The following is a 22700-nucleotide window of genomic DNA, read 5'->3' on the forward strand; positions in this document are numbered from 1 at the left end:
ACTTGGAGCTCAACTTCAACATTCAGTTAATTGGTTGGCTCTGTAGACTGATTTGTGTTGAGGGTCTTCGAATTTTACACAAATCCCTTATACATACCATTATTGTATTTAATCCTTACCACAGCTTTTTTCGATATATGCTCCTATCTCCAATTTACCAGTGAGGGAACTGGAACACAGAGAGCTTAAAAAGAGGCCCAAGGTCAAATAGCTAGAAAGCAGAATTTGAAACCCAGTTCCTCTGACTCCAAATAGTGTGCTCTTTTTCCTACTTACCATTCTCTAGCAATCACTGAGGTCTGAGCTCAGTTGGGAACCTGACCTGATTAGGAAGAAAGTCACCTCTCATCTCATTTCTGTCAGCAGTATAACTTAGAACTTAAAGACATACACAGAAGAGCCAGACTTCCTGGGTTCAAATTCTGGCTCCAACATTTACTGGCAGTACAATCTTGTGCAATTTACATAATCTTCCAGTTCCTCAATTTTCTTGCTTGCAAAATGGGGGTAATGAAAGCATGGGTCTCATCAAGTCACTGCATATTTTAAATGAGTTCATGCTAGAAAAGTACTTGGCATTTTGAAGCATTACATTGATCTTGGCTGTTATTATTGATCTGATTATTATATTTCCACTAATGTAGAGTGCAGATTACTACTCTCCTTGGAGCAGAACCGTCACCTCACTGTTCTGGGCTTTAGCTTATTCTGTAAATTTTAGTATTATTTAATTGTCAAAAATATAATTTATCATGGAAAGGATATATTTAAAAATTTTCACAAGTCTCTTAACTCACAGGAAAGACCAAAGAATTTGTCAAGTAAAAGAAAACTATGTTTAGTGTGTGGGCTTATTTTTTAAATGAGGAAAACATAGCAGATTCAGTTGACTGAATTATAAACTTAAGAATAGAAATAGAACATTTCTTAGTAGTATACCTATTTTTAAGTGAGTTTTAATCCCATGTTATGACCAAGAGAAAAAGAGATGTGAACGATCTGAACAGGAAACTTAGGGAAAGACACAGAGGATGGAAGGAGACTGAAAGAAACGTGGAAGGAAGGGGAGAAAAGATAACAGGCCAGCAGAGAAAAAAAGAGAAACAGAAGAAAGACTATTGAAAGGTAGAGAGGGCAGGTAAGAAAAAGGGGAAATCACTGCTAAAATTTATTGAGCACCTACTATCTGCCCGACACAGCTAGGGACCTAGGTTATCTCACTGAATCCTCAAACAACTGAATGAAGTAAATGCTAGTCTCACTATTTTACAGATGAGACAATAGTTACTAAAAGAGTTTAATGTTTCGAAGACCAATTATGCTAGTATACAGACATTAGAAACCATATTTCCAAAGCTGATTGTGCTGCTCCCCCATTGAAAGACTAATGGTGAGATAAAAATTACTCCTCATAGTTTGTTGGTCCAGCATCAAACAGTGTTCCTATTACACTGAGAAAAAGACTCTTTAAGTGGGTGTGGGTGGATAGTCCCTTTTAACACTACCTTAGAATAGTAATTACTTGGGTCAAGAGATTTGGATTCTAGGTAAAGCAGAGCCCCGAATGATTTATGCCTCAGGATCAGTCACTCTTCTGAGCCTCAGTTTCCTCATCTGTAAAATGTATGCTTTGAATTAGACAAATTGCCAAATTCTTAAAAAACCTATATCTAATCTCATGCTGCCATAGTTTCAATAGATGGTTACTTTTGAACTCTTAGATGTCCCCATGGCATTCAAGTTTATGACAAGAAGCAGTAAGGTGGGAAATAATCTCAGCAGTAGAGGCAAGAATCTATCAAATAGAAGTGGAAACCCACCCAGTAGCTATCTTCACACAGGGAAAAGGCTGTAACGTGGATTGGAGAGCAGGAATATTTGGTTGCTCCAGTTAGGACCACCATATAGAGTTTTTTCACGCTGTTCATTGCACAAACATAGGAGAGAATATTCACATAGATAGTCATAAACCATGGTTCTGGCTCCCAGAAGCCAAAACATAGACCATGGATAGAGGTTAGATAAACAAAGCTGTGGGTCAGTAGAAAAATAACAAATTTTGGTAATGTTTAGAGTTGCTCCTTAACATTGTGAAAACTTTATCTTTGGGAGTTTTTAGGCAGAGACCACACAATATAGGGGGTTTTACGATTGAATGAGAGTTTAGAGCGTATGTAAGTGACATTCAGGATTAGTTTCTGGATGTAATCAAAGCTAGCTGGGTGATCTTCTTAACGTCTTTAAACCTTAATTTCCTAAGTCCATATTATTATGTAGTGACAGTAGTACATACTGTATTATTATGTAGTAACAGTAGTGCATACTGTTGTCAGTATATAGAAACTTGTGTGTCTGTGTTTACCTACATTTTATTCACAACTGTCTATCTATCTATCTATCTATCTATCTATCTATCTATCTATCTATCTATCTATCTATCTATCATCTACTTTAGCATGATGCCCCACACGCAATAAAAGCTTAATGAATGTAGCTTATCATTATGTTTATTGTCTTTACAACTACTGAATGCTGCTTGCAGCACAGCAGAACTTCCTTTTACCTCTGCAGGCATACTATTGCCACCCATGCTTTTGGGCAAAGAATGGTGGCACTTTCAGAGATGTCACTTTTCGTTCTTAATTACAGAATAAGCATGTAACATAAAGTCTATTCTACCTCAAGCATAAAGCCAGACTTTGGTTAAGAAATGGAAGTTGTTCAACTTCTAGGTAGGGAGTGGTAGGAAATACGATTGTGGCCCATCGATTTCTGAATTATCCTCTAACAGCTCGATGTCTAAAGCTTCAAAATGGAGCTTCTCCAGCGTCCAGTATTAGCCATCCCAGTCCCCACCATGGCTCACAGAATCACACAGTATCTATTTCAAATCCTTCTGTAGAATGGATATTTCATCACTCAGAAGTTAATTTCGTCAGTTTAGCTTCGAAGTTCTATTGTCAAATATATATATTTGATGTATTACAGAATGGTGCATTGGAAACCTATGTAATTTTACTATTGTCACCCTAATAAATTTAGTAATAATAATTTAACAAGCATGTGGTTCCCGAGGAAGTGTGATTCATTTCTTTTCCTGCCGACAGGAGATGCAGATGTACCTGAAAAAAAAAAAAGTGATTCTCCTCCTTAAGCTGCAAAGATGCAGCTGTCAAAAGTAATCGCTGCATCAGAACAATTGGGGAGGGAACAAAAGTGCCCTTGGCTGCTTTATAAGAAAAACAGTAAGCTAGCTTCTTCATGATTAATGAAAGCACAGACTGAGAAAAGGCTACAAAGCTCAAATTTTGGCTATTTAAGTCATAGTCCTCACTGTAGCTCCGTGCAAGTTATTCTTACCTAGAGGACTTCGTGATACCCCTCCTCCTCCTACTCAATAATTTACCCTCCTCCTTCCTTTTATTATTTTATTCATTCATTCATTCATTCATTCATTGAAAAACTCATTCATTCATTTGGCAAGAATTTATTGATCCACTTCTATATATAACTAGTTGGTTTGAGAGGAGTAACAATTTAATAGAAGTGCTAAAGTAACATGAGGACGTGTTTTTGTGCCCAGGAAAATCTCTCCTAGTTGTTCTAATCTGCAATGTCTTTTAGTTACTGTTTTGATCTCTGATAGAATTTTATCTTATTTACTAATTGCCCCATTTTGGTGACTCTTAATTCCCTTCAAAATCTTTAGTTCTTTAAATAGGGGTGCCCTGACTCAAGCAGCTACTCCTCTAGCCTGAGCAGTGCTTGGCTCTACTCCAACCACCTATTTAATTTTGCCTGGTGGTCTTCATCCAAATCAAGTTTGTTTCCCTCTTTGTTAGGACGACTTGTTCTTTCTCCCTCCAAGTTCTCATTCAGACTTGTGGGATTAGTGAAATCTTAATTATTTTCTAAGACCCAGAATGGAATCTTCCTGTGGAATAGTTTTTTAGATGCTGTCCACACTCCTATGTAAAACTCTTATAAATGGTTGCTGCATCTATAAAAACCCACAGTGTCTATAATATCACATCATTTGCTAACATTATTTAAACTATATTATTTCCTATATATTTTATTCTTTGCTCATCAGCTCATAGGATTCTTCTTTCTAATCAGACTGAAGGCCCCATGGAACAAAAGATATATCCGCATGCCCTCCTCACAGTCCCTGGCCCATGGTTGGATGTTGTAACTGTCAACAAACACAAACACTATTTGAAACTGAATAAATAATAAGTGATCTGCAAAGCCATTACAGAAACCTTCCTTTGACAGGCTTTTCTTTCAAGTGCAGAACGTTTGCAGAAGTATTATTCTCCAAAGGTACCTGTGCGTCTCATGGATGTGGCAGATTTACTTTACAAATAATTCTAACATTTCAGATCGTTACCTGAGTCTGCCATCCTCGGCGGCAGCACCTCCTGGTATAATCTTCGTAATAAATATGCCAGGATCATCTCCAATATGGGGATTATCTGTCCCTCCAGCAATACTGAATCCCAGTCCAGAATTCCCCTGTAGAAACAATAAATAGACATTAAATGATGTGTCTGTCACCTAAGCCTAGTTCCCCTTGCGTTATCATCTTACTACTCAAATGGAAATCAGGTGATAACAGTCTGTATGCAAAGCTATAAAGTGCACTGTCAGCAGGCAAAGGAAGGTCAGGAAAAACACTCAAGTTTGTCCCTACATTGCAAGAATTCAAGAGGCCTTACATTTTTGCTTATTCAAAGGGCCTTACATTTTTGCTTTTAAGAAATGCTACCTTTATACAGCAATTAAAACGATCATTACAAAGTAGGAAATAAAAGCTTAGAAATTGTATAATACAAAGAAGTACAAAAATTTCAATAGTGTCAATTATAAAAAAAAAATACAAAAAATGGAAGGAAGCAAGTTACATAAAATATTTGATTTGGGTAGTGTAATGAAATTTGGGTGTTTTCTTTTTATTTTCAATATTGTTGTTTAAATATTGTTTATTCATCACATAAATGTGTTCCTATGTAACCAGGAAATTTGACTTCAGATGTGAGAGCCCCTTCTAGAGTCATAATAAATCTAAGATGCGTTCCTGTAATAAACAGGTTTTAATTTGCAGTACATATAGAAAACAAATGCATTACTGCTGCAGCACATAACTTTTAATAGTTTATATTGTAATAAAGCTTTCATACTTATTCCTGCAAATAATAGTAATTGACATCTAATGTACATCTAACTTGTTGAAATTTGTAAGACAATTAAGTCTCCGCCAAATTCACAAACCATCTTATTTAACATATTCCTTATTTACATGTTCTCTTAATCTCTAGCTCCACAGTTACATTATATTTCCATGTTATGTTCTGATTTTCTTTTCTAATTTTCATTATATTTTAAGTTGTTTCCATATAGCAAGCTAGTTTGTATAATTACCCATTTTAAATGACTAAATAATATTTCATCAAGGTCATATATCATCCTCTATTTAAACAGTCCCCTGTCACACATTTAGTTTCTCTATATACTCTTATGGAAAATATAGCTTACTAAACTTGTGATTACTTGATTAAGTTCTGCTCTTGGGCAAAAAAAGATGATGAGTAAGAACTTAATAGTTAATGCAGAAAAAAAAAATTAGGGCACTCAATTAGTCAAAAAAAGTTCAATGTCAAAATAAGGTCAGTTATAACTTGACAGTTATAATACCGTAAATGTCAAGGTAACGTTTAATAATTTTTATGGATTGAAGTAATAAAACTCTAAATTCCAGAGGGTTGTTTTCGCAATTGTACATTTAAGTTGAAAGGTTTAAATTAATAATTCAACCACAGCAACAAAAGCCCATGTCTTTATACTTCTAACATCTCTCGAATTGTTTGTTCTTTGAAAATTTTCAACGTTCATAGATCAGAGATATTGCTTAGTAGCAGTCACGTAATCATGACTTTAATATTTATTAAACAGCAGCTCTGTACCAGCTCTAGACTAAGCCCTAGAGCTACGGCAGTGAATATGTCAATTTCTGAGACGTATGAAGGAGAAGGACAGACTGCAGGAATAGCTAACAGGAGATCCAAACACAGGGACTTTTTCTGAAGGTGGATAGCAGTTAGTTACTTTTAAGGAGATCAGGATGAGAATTGGAGAGGAGAGAATGTTCCAGGCAGAGGGAAGAATTTATGTGAAATCTCTGAGGTGAGAAAGGGTTTGCCAGGTCCAAGAAACAGACAATCAGGCTGGAATGAAGAAAGCAAGGAGAATTAGATGAGTCTCTATCATGAGGTTCTTCAGAGCAGCATATATATAAATCCATTTTTAGTTTTAAGTACCTATTGCTACCTGATGATTGCATCAGTATTGGATGAGTATCTCCTATGTGACTGTTTTGAAGTTAAAGCTATAGGGATTAAGACCGGACGATTTCTGCCTTCACAGAATCCAAGACAGAACAGAAAAGGCAATGAGAGTCTTGTATCTGGTGATCAGTACATTTTCATTTTATAATCTCAGTTATATTCTCATGTGGATAGCCACTACGACAGCATTTAGGTGACTTATCCGGCTGTTTCTCTAAGATCTAGGGATTTGGGGAGGAAAGGATGGGAAGATGAGTATCTTCAGTGTAATTTAGGTTTAGCTCCAAGTACATCAACTGGAGTATATTGATCTTACTAAAGTTTGCACTTCAGGGATAATAATTTCTTGATTAATGGGGGTAGGGAAGGAGGAAAGCAGAGACTGGGAGAGACTCAAATGCTTTCTCCCAACAATGTCAACATTTTTGAAGAGAGCACTTCAAACTTTGTCATTTGACAGAGATATTCATGATCTAGCACTTAAGTTATTTTCTTTATTTCCAGTTTTGTACTTTCACCCCCAGGAACACTGAACTGAACCACTGGTTCTTTCCTGCATAATCCATACTTTAACTTGTCTCTTGGCCTTTATTTATGCTATTTTCTCTACCAGAAACTTCCCATCTTCCCCTTAACTGGTCCATTTCTTCCCATTTTCTAAGATGGGGCTCAGATGGCATCTGTTCCAGGAAGTATTAAATGATCACTCCAACTCCTCTTTTCTGAGTAAGTCACTCCTCTTTTGAGTTTTTGTAGATATGTACTCTTAGCTACGTCATGCACTGTGTTATTTTGAAGTTACATGTTTATGACTCTATCTTTCCTTCAAACTGAACCTGTAGAAGGAAGGAACTGTGTTTATCTTTTTTTCTTGGGCACCTAGTTTGGCACATAGTATTGTTCAAAAAATATTTGATGAATGAATGAATGGACAAGCAAACTTTGTGACAATATTCAAGCTGTAAAGGGAAGACTCAGAAAGGACACAATAAAAGTCCACATGTGTTAAGATATTGAATATAGAGGTAAAAGCTATTTTGTTCTCTGTGTCTATCAGAAAAAATGGAAAGCCTAAGTATTCAAATTGTGGCTTAGGTGAAAGATGAATGATGAGACAGGCTGTTTGGGGAGGGAAGGCCCTTCCCTCAATGAGCAGCTGGCTAGTCACTGGACAGACGAGACCCAAGCATCTATTGAGAGTTAAACTGGATGACTTTAAAGGATTCTTTTAGTTCTCTGACTACGTTTGTAGGAAACCTGCTTTGGCCAACAGAGAAAAAGGAGTGCTTTAGAAACCTTTATAGGGGGAAGTAGATTCCTGTTGCAGTTTTAAAACTTATTCTGTGAATCAATAGATCTTTGAAATAATGGCTTTGATGACAATGTAGCAACATTTAACCACTGTTTTTAGAATTGTTGGAAAATATGGTCGCTAATATACATATGGTTACTAATATGGTCGCTAGTACTAATACACATTCCCCTGTCCTCAAATCCACTCTGAAGAGTAGAATAAATGGATCAAGGAGTCCACAATGCAAAAGGGTAGGTAGAAATAGAGTATAACTGGACCTGTGTTTCTGGTCCCAAGGATTCCCAAAAGCTTTTGTGTTTCAATTATAACCAGCCTGTCAGCTGGGCCTGGCCAGTCACCGTGGTTCTTTAGAAAAGGTTCATCTGAATTCAGCTAAGGAAATTATTTAAAGTGCTTTCCCAAATACCCTATTATTCTCTCCCAGCCTTCCCTTTCAGGTCTTCGCTACCAGCCAGCAGCATTCAGTGGAGAGAAGGACAGATAAAAAGCTGCAGTGAAATTATTGCCTGCTGTTCTCCATGACTGAATCGCTCCAGTCCCCTGACAATCATCCCAGAGCCAGCCAGCTGCAGGGGCAGACCCTGAACCTCTCTTTTCTGAGCAACAGTCTCTGGATGTGAATAGGCAGACCCCTGGCTGACACCCTTACATCCTGAAAATTGTGACAAATTAACCAAGTGTTGACACTTGACGTAGTCGATGGAACGTGTGAGTTACCATGCTGGTGAGGCCAGCCCCGTACTCAGTTCTGGGTGGGCTGCTGTTCCCTTGGTGCTGGGCAGGTTCCATGACTGATGAATGTACCTGGCATGGACCATTCTTTCTCCTAGTGCCCAGTCCTCCACATTTGCTGACTCTCACCCAAGAACACAAGTCCATTGCCTAGCCAAATGGTACTTCCTTTTTTATGCACCACACTCCACCTCTCTCAGAAAAAGAATCAGCAAAAAGGAAAGACACTTTGCCATTCAATTGATGCTTGCAAATATAAATACAATATCCTCAGTAAAGTTCCCTTTCATTAAAATGTTGTTCTCCAAATGAAAATTGTCCCCAAAATGAGGTTATAAAAAAGAAGAGGAAAATAAAGATATAATCATATGCATTATTTGTAGAATGTTCTGTTGACAAAGAATTTCTTTGATTTTTGGAAGTCACTCATTTAAAATATTGTTCAATGTGTCATTTCTAAAAATTTATCCTAAAGAAATAATCAGAGATGTGGGCAAAGATTTGTGTCCAAAGCATTGTTGCAGTATTATGTTTCTAATATTAAAAACAAAACAAAAAAAAACAGCTTACGACTGGAAACAGTTCTCAGTCTAGAAATAAGAGATGACCATTTTTATTTAATTATAACTTTTAGGAATTGCATTTAGAATGTCCCATAGTTTGCTATATTGAGTTGTATTTTTTTGGCAGCTGCTGAGTAGAGAAGCCATCGGGAGATCTGCATTCGGGGATTGATAACTGTAGGTTTGGTAGGACTGTAGAATTAGTAATTCATAGGAAAGTGTTCTAAGGGGATGGAGGATTGTGGAGAGGAATCAGTTTCTACAAACATGTGGAAATAGAATGCCAGATTAGAGTGTGCCAAACAACTCAGAAGAAGTAAAGGGTGATATAGTAAAGGTAGATTACTGCTTTCATAAAAGACTTATTCTTAGGGGAGATACGTGATAGTCTGATGAGTCTGATGAAAGGAGGCAGAGTAGGGGGAAGATTTTAGAGGATGGTGGGGAGGGCATTCAAGCATGTCTACAGGCTAAAGGGAAGAAGCCCTTGGAAAGGAAGATTGAAGGTACAGAAGAGATGGAGAGTGAATGTGAAGCAAAATCCCGAAGAAAAAGGAGTGAGAATAGTGCCTAGAGTTCAGATTCTTTGAGTCCTATGATAGGTACTGGTTAAATACATATGGTAGCTATAGCCACTTCAAGGAATACAATGGTAATATGAGATGAAAAGATCTTTACACTACATCTTTAGGTAAAAAAAGGAGAATACAATAGAGGGTTTAAATTTTGATTACTTTGTAATATATATGCATAGAAAAAAATGGAAGTATGCATCCACCAATATGTTATTAGTGGTTCTCAATGGATAGCAGAATTACAGATCTTTTTATTAGATTGGTGCAAAAGTAATTGCAGTTTAAAAGGTTAAAAATAACTGCAAAAATCGCAATTACTTTTGCACCAATGTAATACTTTTGTCATCTTTAATTTTTCCGTATAGATATATCTTACTATAAACACATACACATCTATTATTCTTGTAAAACTGGTCTATCAAAATAAAAACTAAAAAATTGTTTTTGGAGAGCGTACCTCAGCCTTGGGTAAATCGAGTAATACTCTTCTATCTGAGATATGAATGACCAAGTGCCTACACATAAAGTGTTGTTTCAAGGTGAAAGAAGTCATAGGGTCATTTAAAGGTAGAGAAAAAAGCTGAGGGAGTTCTTGACTGATAACACATTTTTGCTTTATACATTTAGCAGTCAGGACATCAGAAGGAAAAGTCTAAAATAAATTTGGAGACTTAAGAAAAGTAGTAAAGGGTTGAGTGAGGAAGAGAAACATGTTGGGGTCAGTAAGGGTGAGACACCATCAACGTGATTATGGGATTTTTCTCCCACAGTGCTTAGTAATCTTGAAAGGGGAAGGTTTGGTTGCTCTAGGGCTGAGGTTAAAAAATCAAATGGGGCTGATATTCAACAGAATGAATAATATAAATCAGAAAAATAGAAAAGAAAGAGAAGCAAGGGGGATGCTCATAGAGTGGAAGAATAGAAGTAGGCAGAAAGACTGAAACTATAATGAGGTCAAAGTATAGATTTATGGGAAACGGGATGAAAGAAGGGACAGCAGGCTGTAGAGACTATAGGATTTCAGAGTTCAGAATTTCAGAGATGAAGAAGCATTTGCTGATAGTCATGTGAGTGTAATAAAAGTCATGTGAATGTATTAAAGGGGTGATTAAGTCATAATACTTTGCAGTTAACACTGATGTTTCCTTGGAAGAGAGAATGAGACAGAAAAGATGGAGAAGAAGAAAAAATGGCCAAAATGTTCAGTGAAATTGAGGAAAGACATAGAGTAGTGATGAAATGGGGGTAGGATATAAGGCAGTGTTGCAGTTAAGGAAGTTCCAGGTAGAGGAACAAGTTGTGCCAAGCCCTTAAAAGAAGAAAGTACTTGACTTGTTCAAGAACTAAAATGAGAGCAGAATAGCTACAGAGTGACAAGGAAAGGAGGGGATAAATGAGGTTAGAGAGATCCCCAGAGTTCAGACACTGGAGGCAAGTAACACACTGTAAAGTTTTGGGGTCATGAAGATTTCAAGCAGGGAAGCAAAATGATCTGATTATATTTCAGATTACACTTGTTGCTGTTTAAAACTTATTGGAGAGAGCCAAAGGGGGGAACAGGGACACCAGTTGTAGTAGTCCAGGTCAGATATTGATGGCAGCTGGTCGGCTGGTGGCAGTGGGGATGGAAAAGTTGAGACATGATTTGGAGGTAGAATTGACAGAACCTACAAATGGTTAAAGTGTGTGAAGGAAAGTAACATCAACGACGATGCATAATTGAACAGGGCTGCCATATGTGAGAGGGCTAGGATGGGGATAAGGAACCCAGTTTGGGAGAAGTACATCAGGAATTCAGTTTAGATTCTTTTAAGTTTGAGAGATCTGTTGATGTCAGTAGAGTGGCAGAAAACTGACTGAGGTCTTGAGAAAGAATACTGATAATAGTAAACACTCATTGAGTGTTTCCTACATGCCAGGCATTGTGCTAGACCTTACAAAACCCTCCTTAAGAATAGTTAAGATACTGGCAAGAAAATAGTTGGGTAATTGCACAAATATCAGGAATACATGTCAGGCAGTTATTTCCTTTAATCCCCACAACAACTCTTTGAGACTACATGTGAACATTTTATGAATGCCAGGCTTACGAGTATGGCTTCCATGGAGAAACTAGGTTTTCTTAATAAGGAGTGACTTGATAAATGTGATGTTTTATAGTGATTAATTCAAGGACAGTGTGCAGGCTGAATTGAGACTAGGATGAGTGGATTGAGTCAAAAAACAAGGAGAACAATTTGGGATCAAATATAATATTTGAGCTATGAATTCTTAAGATTTGATTTAGAATGTTGTCAGTGACACTCCAAATATACAATTTCCCCTGAAATGGTATTTAACTGAAATGCCATTAGAAGTTAATATATACTTGTTAACAGCTCCCAACATAGTCTCAACTTCTTAATCAGTTTTCCAATGTAAGTTGGTAACAATGGAGTCTCTCTCTCTCATAACCCCATTAAGCCTTCTATTTACAAGGACTTCTCTGCTCATGTTCTCTGAAAACTTCCTGGTATATGAAGGATTTAAATAGATATCTGTTTAGAATAGTTTGGGCATATAACTAAGAAATGGGGAAGTTCATGAACCAGTCAGTTATCACATCAAGAAACCTGACATCCTTGATTCCTGCCTCCCCATTGGTCTTTACATTTTATTAAACATCATATCTTGTTGACTCTACCCACAAAATATCTCTCAAATCCATCCAGCTCTTCTTTACAATTATTATCGCTGCCCCAGCTTAGAACATCATTAGTTTTCCCCATTGTTCTTCCGGCTGCCAGGCCTGATTCATTTTATCTTCATGGTGGAATGTGCTCAAAATAATGGTTCTCAAACTCAAATGCTATGAAGGCAGACACGATATTATATATAGGAGGATGATATGTGCCCAGGAGAACATGAGTGTGGTTAAATGGAAACTAGTCTTCATGGTGGGAATAAAATAGAGAGAAGTGGAGATGGAGCATATCTCTCATCTAAAGGGAAGAGATGCTACTCAGCTCTTATGAACAGTGGACACTCTAGAACGGAAGCCTAATTTGGGGAGATTGTTTTCTTTTCCTCCTGAGGGAAGCTAGGAATCAAATTTTCTTAAAATTTGATTTTAAAAATATCAGTTTTTAAATGTTGGAAAATTATATATGCTCTTAGTCAATTATGCTCCCTGTTGGCACTTGGCAGTTTGTGAGGTACATTCTACGGCTGCCACACAGATCAACATTGTGAGGACTAAAGGAAATATGTTTGCAAGCCAGAGATATGATCTAAGGGTCGCCATTTTGTAAACTGCTCACTATTCAACTAACTTGTACTTTCTTTTGTGTGGCCTTGTATACCCATGGGCAGCACGTAAAGGAAAGTGTCTGACCCAGAATAGGTGCTCACTTTCCCCTTCACTTTTCTCTATATTACTCGCTGTCCGGTTCACAGGTTTATTATTGCACAAGCACATTATATGGTACTTGTTATGTGCTTATCTCCCTTATTCTACTGTGAACATCAATCCAAAACATTAAAACTGAGTTACTCGATTTCTAAGCCAGAATCATGTAGCACCTACACATGAAAAGAACTGAATAAACTCTTGAATGAACTGAACAGAACTGGTTCTTCTGCCTGGAACACTTCTCTTTTCTTTTGTCAAATTCCTATTCAAACATCAAATTTACCTCAAATGTTATCTGTAATATTTTCTCCAACTGCTTCAGGCAGATGTGACTGCTCTTTCCTCCATGATTCCACACAACTACACTCATAACATGACTAAGACCACAAAGTTATTTGTATATGTGTCTCTCTTCCTCTAGATTCTTAGCATCTGGAGGGCAGGGGCCAGACTATATTTGCAACTGTATTTCTAGCTCTCAGTCTGATTCCTGATAACAGCAAATGCTCAGTGAATATTTGCTGGATTAAACTAAACTGAATAATACTTGAAATAATTTGTATTAATGAACTAACAAGGAAGGGTAGATGAAGGAGGCTATGAGAGGTTATTTGGTTTTAATGCCAGAGAGACTGAATCACCTAATTAATTATTTATTTGAGTACTTACTATTACTTAAAATTATGTCAAATTCTGTGAACAAAAGAAAATAAAAATTAAAAAAAAACAGTCATTTTTGTCAAGGATCTTATTGTCTATTTGTGGAAATATGCTATATACACAGGAGCAGTGTGGGTATGGCATAATATTTCAAATTTGTCTTTGGCTTTTCTTCTCCCTGGGTCCTCTCATCCATCATTTGCCAAGTTCTGTTGATTCTATCTCTTGGGTACTTCTTGTTTTTATCTCTTTATTTCTATTCTCACTGCCTGTGTCCTAACTAATTTCCTCATTTCTTATTGCCCAGGATATTGCAAAATGCCAACATCTGAGAATGATCACTTCATAGATCATTTCTTTTGATTCATTGTGTTTCAAAAGTATAATTTTCCCATTTCTCTCAAATCAGCAATTTAGATCGTCTTCTTCTTTCTATTCCAAACCTTTGAAAACCACAAACTGTTGAACAAAACAATCTTATTATTTTCATTCTTTACTGAACCATGAGGATTTTTTTTTTTTTAAGGAGGATTCCTAGACTTTTAAAAAAATTCTGGCAAAGCACACTTATTATTCCTTTCTACTATTTCTTGTCAGTACTGTAGGTGCTCACTTGCTACAACCATAAACTTATATCCCTTAAAAATAACTCTCCTTTGAAACAGTAACTTGGGAATAACCAGTTGTGACTCTGACATAACAAGCCATCAACCCATATGCCTACCTCTGCCAATCTTGACTAGGCCAAGGGGGACTGGAAATGGGAACTTGCTATCAGCAATAAGGTGCCACGCTCTTCAAATGTATTAAGAAAACAAAAAAGCAAGCTCTGGATTTATTCCTGCTGTGTTTAGTTCCTAGCTCTACCATGTCCTGGCTTGTGATCTGAATAATTCTATTAAGTTCTCTGAACTACAGTTTCTTTGAAAAAAAAAAAAGGAAATAACAATAGCTTTGGGGTTAGTTATAAACTAGTAGTACTCAAAAACATTTTCATAATAATAAGATGTTGTCCTTTTCACTGTGTTTACATTTGCACAGATAGTGAAAAAGCAATATTGAGTACAATTTTTCCTTCACACATATCAAGGCAGCGGCACCAAAGTGTACTAGTAATCACTGAATTCTTCAGTATAAACATACATTCACAATGAAAAAAGGTCAGTTTCACTTAAGAATATCTTTATGAAGTAGTAAAATCATTAATTTCATAACATCTTGAACTTTAAGTCCATAATGGTAAAATATTCTGTGTGATGAAATAAAAGAGAGGTATGCCTAAAGCACTTCTGCATATTCCATATGTTTTCTCAAGAAGGAAAAATTGTGCAGTCACTTGAATTGCAAGATAAACTAACCATATTTTCATTGAATACCATTTTTACTTGAAAGTATGACTGTCATACAAACTATGATACTCAGTCTTGAGTATTTGGCAACCTGAAAATTAATGAGTGAGCTTGTCTCTTCAATAAAACAACTGATGGTAATTTTTGAAAATTGTAAAATTTGAGTTTTCAAGCCAACATTAGAATTTGGAAACCTTGCATCTGCCACCATGCGCATAACAGTTTCCCAAGTCTTAAAGACTTTCTCAGTGGGATGGCTGGTAATATTGACAAAAAAAGAATTTTTGATGTCAACATTTGGATACTCTGTATAACTCAGTGAACCAATATTTTCCAACTAATCAATACATATTACCAATCCATGCATGAGTAAAAGGTTCATTTACACTGTAAGATAGACAAATGAATTTTAGTGTAACGTAGTATAGAAAGTTGGTTGATATGGTTTCAGATTCCATAGTACAACCAATCTTTAAAAAACAACCACTTGTCAAGTTTTAGTGTAACATCAGAGTAGGATAGCCACAATTACCTGGAAAGGCTATGAAAACATTTTTCCTTTTTCCATTCATGTATCTGTGAAGGAGATACATGTTCTTCATTCACTATGACTAAAACAACATGCACAACAGATTAAACACAGGATGAAGAGAAACTAGATGTATGTTAATCTAGACATAGAATAGATTTGAAATATGTAAAACAATGACAGTTTTCTTAACTTTTCTTGTTTTGAAAAATGTAGATATTTCTAATAAAAAGTTACGTTAACAGTAATGATTTTATTATTATTTATACATTAATACATTTTTTAAGTTCTCAGTTTTAATTTCTAATATGATACATATTGATAGATATAATGCATATAAGCAACATAGGGTTCTTCATTAATTTTGAGTAAAACAGGATCTTGAGACCAAAATGTTTAAGAACTGCTATTGTGAACAGTCTATAAGATAATTCTCATAAAACACTTAACATGGTAAACTATAAGGGATGAATAAATGTGGATAAGCCTTTATACACCAAGTGCTCAGTAAGTGTTAGCCACTATTATAACTTCTTTAAACCACACTTGATTCTCATCCATTTGTCACAGTTTGAAAGAGAACCTAAAGAGCTGGGCAGCAGAGTGCTTGAGGAAGGGAAAAGGTAGGTCCATTACAGGTTAATACTTGTCAGAGTAATAATATTATTCACTTCATCTCAGAACCTGATATAAAGGATCAACTCCTGAAGTGAAAGGATTTTCATCATGATGTGTGTTTTGGCAGTTACACTGAGAATTTAAAAGCATGCACATGATACCTGTTTGAAAACTAGAGCCCAAGCTCCCCCATGCCTGGTATGATTTCACATTCTTACACCAAGGAAATCATTAGTCAAAGACTTCTTAAAACTATGCTGAGTCTATAACAAACATTTTTGTTCCGTTTGACATATACATAGACCATTGGCAGTGGTAAAGATTTCAAAGACTTTTCTAATTTTATTTTATTTTTAAGGCAATGCTATTTGCAGAGTGTGCCCTTTACAAAATAATAATAATAATAATAATTTTAAAAATCACGTATAATTATCATAGCTATGTTGAGATCAACATTTCTTTGGATTAGGAGTCTAAACTCCCCTCAGCCCACGTTGTCACTGGTCTCAAAATCTGTTCATTAATATTCAAACAACTTTCATTTCATAGTGCTGTCCATAAAACCTAGCCCAGGAAACAAATATTTTCTGCAAGCAAATGGATTCCATGTTCCCTCACATGGAATATGATGGGAGAGGGAGATGGAGGTAAGGAAAGGCAGGCTACCCCATTCCCCTTGAAATGCCTTTGCTTTCTTTGTAACCCTAAGAATTTGAATTAATATCTAAATCCTATAGCTTTTGTAGAGGCCAAAGGAATTTTCAGTCATGAATACCTGTTTCCTTTTTTTTTTTTTTTTTTTTTTTTTTTTTTTTTTTTTTAATTAATTTTATTGGGGTGACAATTGTTAGTAAATTTACATAGATTTCAGGTGTACAATTCTGTATTACATCGTCTATAAATCCCATTGTGTGTTCACCACCCAGAGTCAGTTCTCCTTCCATCACCATATATGTGATCCCCCTTACCCTCATCTCCCTCCCCCCACCCCCTTACCCTCTGGTAACCACTAAATTATTGTCTGTGTCTATGAGTTTTTGTTTCTCATTTGTTTGTCTTGTTCTTTTTGGTCTATATACCACATATCAGTGAAATCATAGGGTTCTCTGCTTTTTCTGTCTGACTTGTTTCACTTAGCATTATTCTCTCGAGATCCATCCATGTTGTCACAAATGTTCCTATATCATCTTTCCTTAACGCCGAATAGTATTCCATTGTGTATATGTACCACAACTTCTTTATCCATTCATCTATCGAAGGACATTTTGGTTGTTTCCATGTCTTGGCCACCGTAAACAAAGCTGCAATGAACATTGGAGTACACGTGTCTCTATAGAGAAATGCTTTTATATTTTTGGGGTAGATACCCAGGAGAGCGATTGCTGGGTCATATGGTAATTCTATTCGTAATTTCTTGAGGAACCTCCACACTGCCTTCCATAGTGGCTGCACCAGTCTGCATTCCCACCAACAGTGTATGAGAGTTCCTTTTTCTCCACAGCCTCTCCAACACTTGTTACTATTTGTCTTGTTGATGAAAGCCATTCTGACTGGGGTGAGGTGATATCTCATTGTGGTTTTCATTTGCATTTCTCTGATGATTAGTGATGTTGAGCATTTTTTCATATGTCTATTTGCCATTTGTATATCCTCTTTGGAGAAATGTCTCTTCAGGTCCTCTGTCCATTTTTCAATTGGGTTGTTTGTTTTTTTGTTGTTGAGTTTCATGAGTTCCTTGTATATTTTGGATATTAGCCCCTTATCAGAGGAACTGTTTGCGAAAATCTTCTCCCATTCAGTTGGTTGCCTCATTATTTTGTCAATAGTTTCTTTTGCTGTGCAGAAGCTTTTCAGTTTCATATAATCCCATTTGTTTATTTTAGTTTTTACTTCCATTGCCTTTGGAGTCAAATTCATAAAATGCTCTTTGAACCCAAGGTCCATAAGTTTAGTACCTATGTTTTCTTCAATGCAGTTTATTGTGTCAGGTCTTATGCTTAAGTCTTTGATCCATTTTGAATTAATTTTGGTACATGGTGACAGGTAGCAGTCCAGTTTCATTCTTTTGCACGTAGCTATCCAATTCTGCCAGCACCATTTATTGAAGAGGCTGTCTTTCATCCATTGTATGTTTTTAGCTTCTTTGTCAAAAATTATCTGTCCATATTTATGTGGTTTTATTTCTGGGTTCTCAATTCTATTCCATTGGTCTATGTGTCTGTTTTTCCGCCAATACCAAGCTGTTTTGATTATTGTAGCCCTGTAGTACAAGGAAAAATCAGGGAGTGTGATACCTCCAGTATTGTTCTTTTTTTTTAATATTGCTTTGGCTATTCGGGGTCTTTTGTGGTTCCAAACAAATCTGATGATTTTTTGTTCTATTTCTTTAAAAAATGCCATTGGGATTTTGATGGGGATTGCATTAAATCTGTATATGGCTTTGGGTAATATGGCCATCTTAACTATGTTGATTCCTCCAATCCATGAGCACGGAATGTCTTTCCATTTCTCTGTGTCTTCTTCAATTTCTTTCAAAAATGTCTTATAGTTTTCAGCATATAAATCCTTCACATCCTTGGTTAAGTTTATTCCTAGGTATTTTATTCTTTTTGCTGCAATTGCAAAAGGAATTGTTTTTTCTATCTCTTTTTCTGAGATTTCATTGTTGGTATATAGGAAAGCAATGGACTTTTGTATGTTGATTTTGTAGCCAGCAACTTTACTATATTCATTGATTGTCTCTAATAGCTTTTTGGTGGAGTCTTTAGGGTTTTCTATGTATAGCATCATGTCATCTGCAAAGAGTGACAATTTAACTTCTTCATTCCCAATTTGGATGCCTTTTATTTCTTTCTCTTGCCTGATAGCTCTGGCGAGGACTTCCAACACTATGTTGAAAAGCAGAGGTGATAGGGGACAACCTTGTCGTGTTCCTGAACGTAGAGCAAAGGGCTTCAGCTTTTCACCATTAATTATGAGGTTAGCTGAGGGCTTGTCGTATATGGCCTTTATTATGTTGAGGTATTTTCCTTCTATACCAATTTTAGTAAGTGTTTTAATCATAAATGGATGTTGTATCTTATCAAATGCCTTTTCTGCATCAATTGATAGAATCATATGATTTTTGTCCTTTATTTTGTTTATGTGATGTATCACATTGATGGATTTGCGAATGTTGAACCATCCTTGTGCCCCGGGGATGAACCCCACTTGGTCGTGATGAATAATCTTTTTAATGCATTGTTGTATTCGATTTGCTAGAATTTTGTTTAGGATTTTAGCATCTGTATTCATCAGAGATATAGGTCTGTAGTTTTCTTTTTTTGTGTTGTCCTTACCAGGTTTTGGTATCAGGGTAATGTTGGCCTCATAAAATGAGTTAGGGAGTACTGACTCTTCTTCAATTTTTTGGAAGAGTTTGAGCAGGATTGGTATTAGATCCTCTTTGAAGGTTTGGTAGAATTCACTGGTGAAGCCATCTGGTCCAGGACTTTTGATTTTGGGAAGGTTTTTGATGACTGATTCAATTTCCTTACTGGTGATCGGCCTGTTAAGATTTTCCAGTTCTTCCTGATTCAGCCTTGGAAGGCTATATGTTTCTAAGAACTTGTCCATTTCTTCTAAGTTATTAAATTTGGTGGCATATAGTCCTTCATAGTATTCTTGGATAATCCTTTGTATTTCTGTGGTGTCCGTGATAACTTCCCCTTTTTCATTTCTGATTTTGTTAATTAGTGTCTTCTCTCTTTTTATCTTAGTGAGTCTAGCCAAGGGTTTGTCGATTTTGTTAATCTTTTCAAAGAACCAGCTTTTTGTCACATTAATTTTTTCTATTGTCTTTTTGTTCTCTATTTCATTTAGTTCTGCTCTGATTTTTGTTATTTCCTTTCTTCTGCTGACCCTGGGCTTCGCTTGTTCCTCTTTTTCTAGTTTTTTAAGGTGTAACATGAGGTTATTTATTTGGGATTTTTCTTGTTTCTTGAGATAGGCCTGCAATGATATAAATTTCCCTCTTAAAACTGCTTTCGCGGCATCCCAAAAATTTTGGTAAGATGTATTTTCATTGTCATTTGCTTCTATGTATCTTTTGAGCTCTCCTCTAATTTCTTCTTTGACCCAGTCGTTCTTTAAAAGTATGTTGTTTAATCTCCATGTATTTGTGTTTTTTCCTGCTTTCTTTTTGCAGTTGATATCCAATTTCAAAGCTTTGTGATCAGAGAATATGCTTGGTATGATTTCAATCTTCTTAAATTTGCTGAGGCTGATTTTGTGTCCCAATATATGGTCTATCCTTGAGAATGTTCCATGTACACTGGAAAAGAATGTATAGTCTGATGTTTTAGGATGAAGTGCTCTATATATGTCAATTATGTCCAATTCATCTAATGTGTCATTTAGGGCTGCGATTTCGTTATTTATCTTCTGTTTGGATGATCTATCCATAGCTGTCAATGATGTATTTAAGTCCCCTAGTATAATTGTGTTTTGGTCAATTTCTCCCTTTAGTTCTGTTAGTAGTTGCTTGGTATATTTCGGTGCTCCCTGATTGGGGGCATAAATATTGATGACTGTTATGTCTTCTTGTTGTATAGTCCCCTTTACCATTATGAAATGTCCATCTTTGTCTCTTGTTATCTTTTTCACCCTGAAGTCTGTTTCATCGGAAATCATTATGGCTACACCTGATTTTTTCTGGGTACCATTTGCTTGAAGTGTCAATTTCCACCCTTTCACTTTGAGTCTATGCTTGTCCTTGTAGCTGAGATGTGTCTCTTGTAGGCAGCATATGGTTGGGTTTAGTTTTTTGATCCAATCTGCTACTCTGTGTCTCTTTATTGGTGAGTTCAGTCCATTTACATTTAGGGTGATTATTGATATGTGAGGATTTCCTGTCATTCTGTCTTTAGTTTTCTGGTAAGGCTGTGTCTCCATTGTTTCTTTGCCTTTTTGTTGTTGTCTGTTATTTCTGTGTGGTAGTATTCTATGATGTTTCCCTCTGTTTCTTCTTTTATTACAGTATATATTTCAGATTTGGATGTTTTTTGAGTGGTTACCCTTGAGTTTATGTAAAAGAAAGTTTGAAATTTAGAGTATTCCAGTTTCTTCAGTCCGCTTACTTTCTCTATTCCCATATTCCAGTTCAGGCCTTTACGCTCCCCCTTTTTATGTTTTGGTTGCCACAAGTTGTCCCTGTTGATGGTGGTCTAATAGCCTCCTTTAGTATTTCTTGTAGTGCAGGTCGTGTATTAGAAAATTCCCTCAGCTTCTGGATGTCTGGAAAGGTCTTTATTCCTCCTTCATATCTAAAGGAGATCTTTGCTGGATATATTATTCTTGGCTCATGATTTCTCTCTTTCAATAGTTTGAATATTTGGTTCCATTCCCTCCTAGCTTGTAGAGTTTCTGCTGAAAAATCTGATGATAATCTAATGGGCTTTCCTTTGTAAGTTACCGTCTTCTTTTCCCTGGCTGCCTTGAGGATTCTTTCTTTATCATTGATTTTAGACAGCTTCAATACAATGTGCCTTGGTGAAGGCCTGTTGGGATTGAGGTAATTAGGTGTTCTATTTGCTTCTTGGATTCGAGGATCCAGTTCTGTCCACAAGTTTGGGAAGTTCTCATCGACGATTTGTTTGAATATATTCTCTGTTCCCTTCCCTCTTTCTTCTCCTTCTGGTATACCCATTATTCTTATATTGCTCTTTCTGATGGAGTCAGAAAGTTCTTGTAGAGTTCTTTCATTTCTTTTAAGTCTCAAGTCTCTTTCTTCTTCCCTCTGTGTAAATTCCAGGTTCCTATCTTCGATGTCACTGATTCTTTCCTCCATCTGGTCAACTCTACTACCTAAGCTGGATATTTTATTGTTAATTTCTTCTATTGAGTTCTTAATCTCCAGAAATTCTATTTGGTTCTTTTTCAAGATTTCAATCTCTTTTGTAAAATGCTCATGGTGTTCTTTGATTGTGTTTCTGAGTTCATTAAACTGCCTTTCTGTGTTTTCTTGCATCTCGTTCAGTTTTTTCAGAATTGCTATCTTGAATTCTCTGTCATTTAAATCACAAAGGTCCATATCTCTAAGTTCCTTTTCTGGAGACTTTTCACTTTCTTTCTGAGCTATCTTGTTGCCTTGGTTATTCATGGCAATCACTGATTTACTATTTCTCTTCCTAGACATCTACAGGAGTGTCTTCTGCAACAGGCTGATAGGTATGCGAAGAGCTTTTGGAGTTCCAAAGCTCTTTCTGCACCAGATTCAGAGCCAGTTTGTTTCAGCAGTTCTGTTTACTCCTGCAGGGATCCGCCCAGATAGGTGGGGCCAGGGGCGGGGTGAGTTGTGAGAGGTGGCCCAGAGCAATGGCGGCGACCACCACCACAGCCAGTCCTGCTTCCACAGCTCCCTCCCCTTTGCCGGAACTAGTTGAGCTGCGAATCTGTGTCTGCGGTCCACAGTTCTCAGAGCAGCAAATATTCTGTCCTTTGATCCGACACTGCTACTTTATCGCTTCTAGCACGGGGCAGGTGGGGGCGGGGCGAGCTCTGGGAGGGTAGGGAGGGGGCGGCTAGTCTCCGTGCCTAAGGCTTCCGTTCTCCGCTCGGCAGTGAGGGCTTAAACCACCGATT

At 36.6% G+C, this 22700-nt stretch overlaps 1 protein-coding gene across 14 annotated transcripts in view; it reads right to left on the reverse strand.

The window, feature by feature from the left end:
• The window catches only part of DLG2 (discs large MAGUK scaffold protein 2), a 1856054-nt gene that overhangs the window by 563315 nt on the left and 1270039 nt on the right, over positions 1 to 22700 (reverse strand). For all 14 annotated transcript variants that reach the window (XM_081064693.1, XM_081064694.1, XM_081064709.1 and 11 more), the window contains one exon: positions 4394 to 4518. In XM_081064693.1, the coding sequence (XP_080920819.1) occupies positions 4394 to 4518 (125 nt within the window). The remainder of the gene's footprint in view (positions 1 to 4393; positions 4519 to 22700) is intronic.

Source organism: Rhinolophus hipposideros (assembly GCF_964194185.1).
Source record: "Rhinolophus hipposideros genome assembly, chromosome: 10".
Classification (NCBI taxonomy): domain Eukaryota; kingdom Metazoa; phylum Chordata; class Mammalia; order Chiroptera; family Rhinolophidae; genus Rhinolophus; species Rhinolophus hipposideros.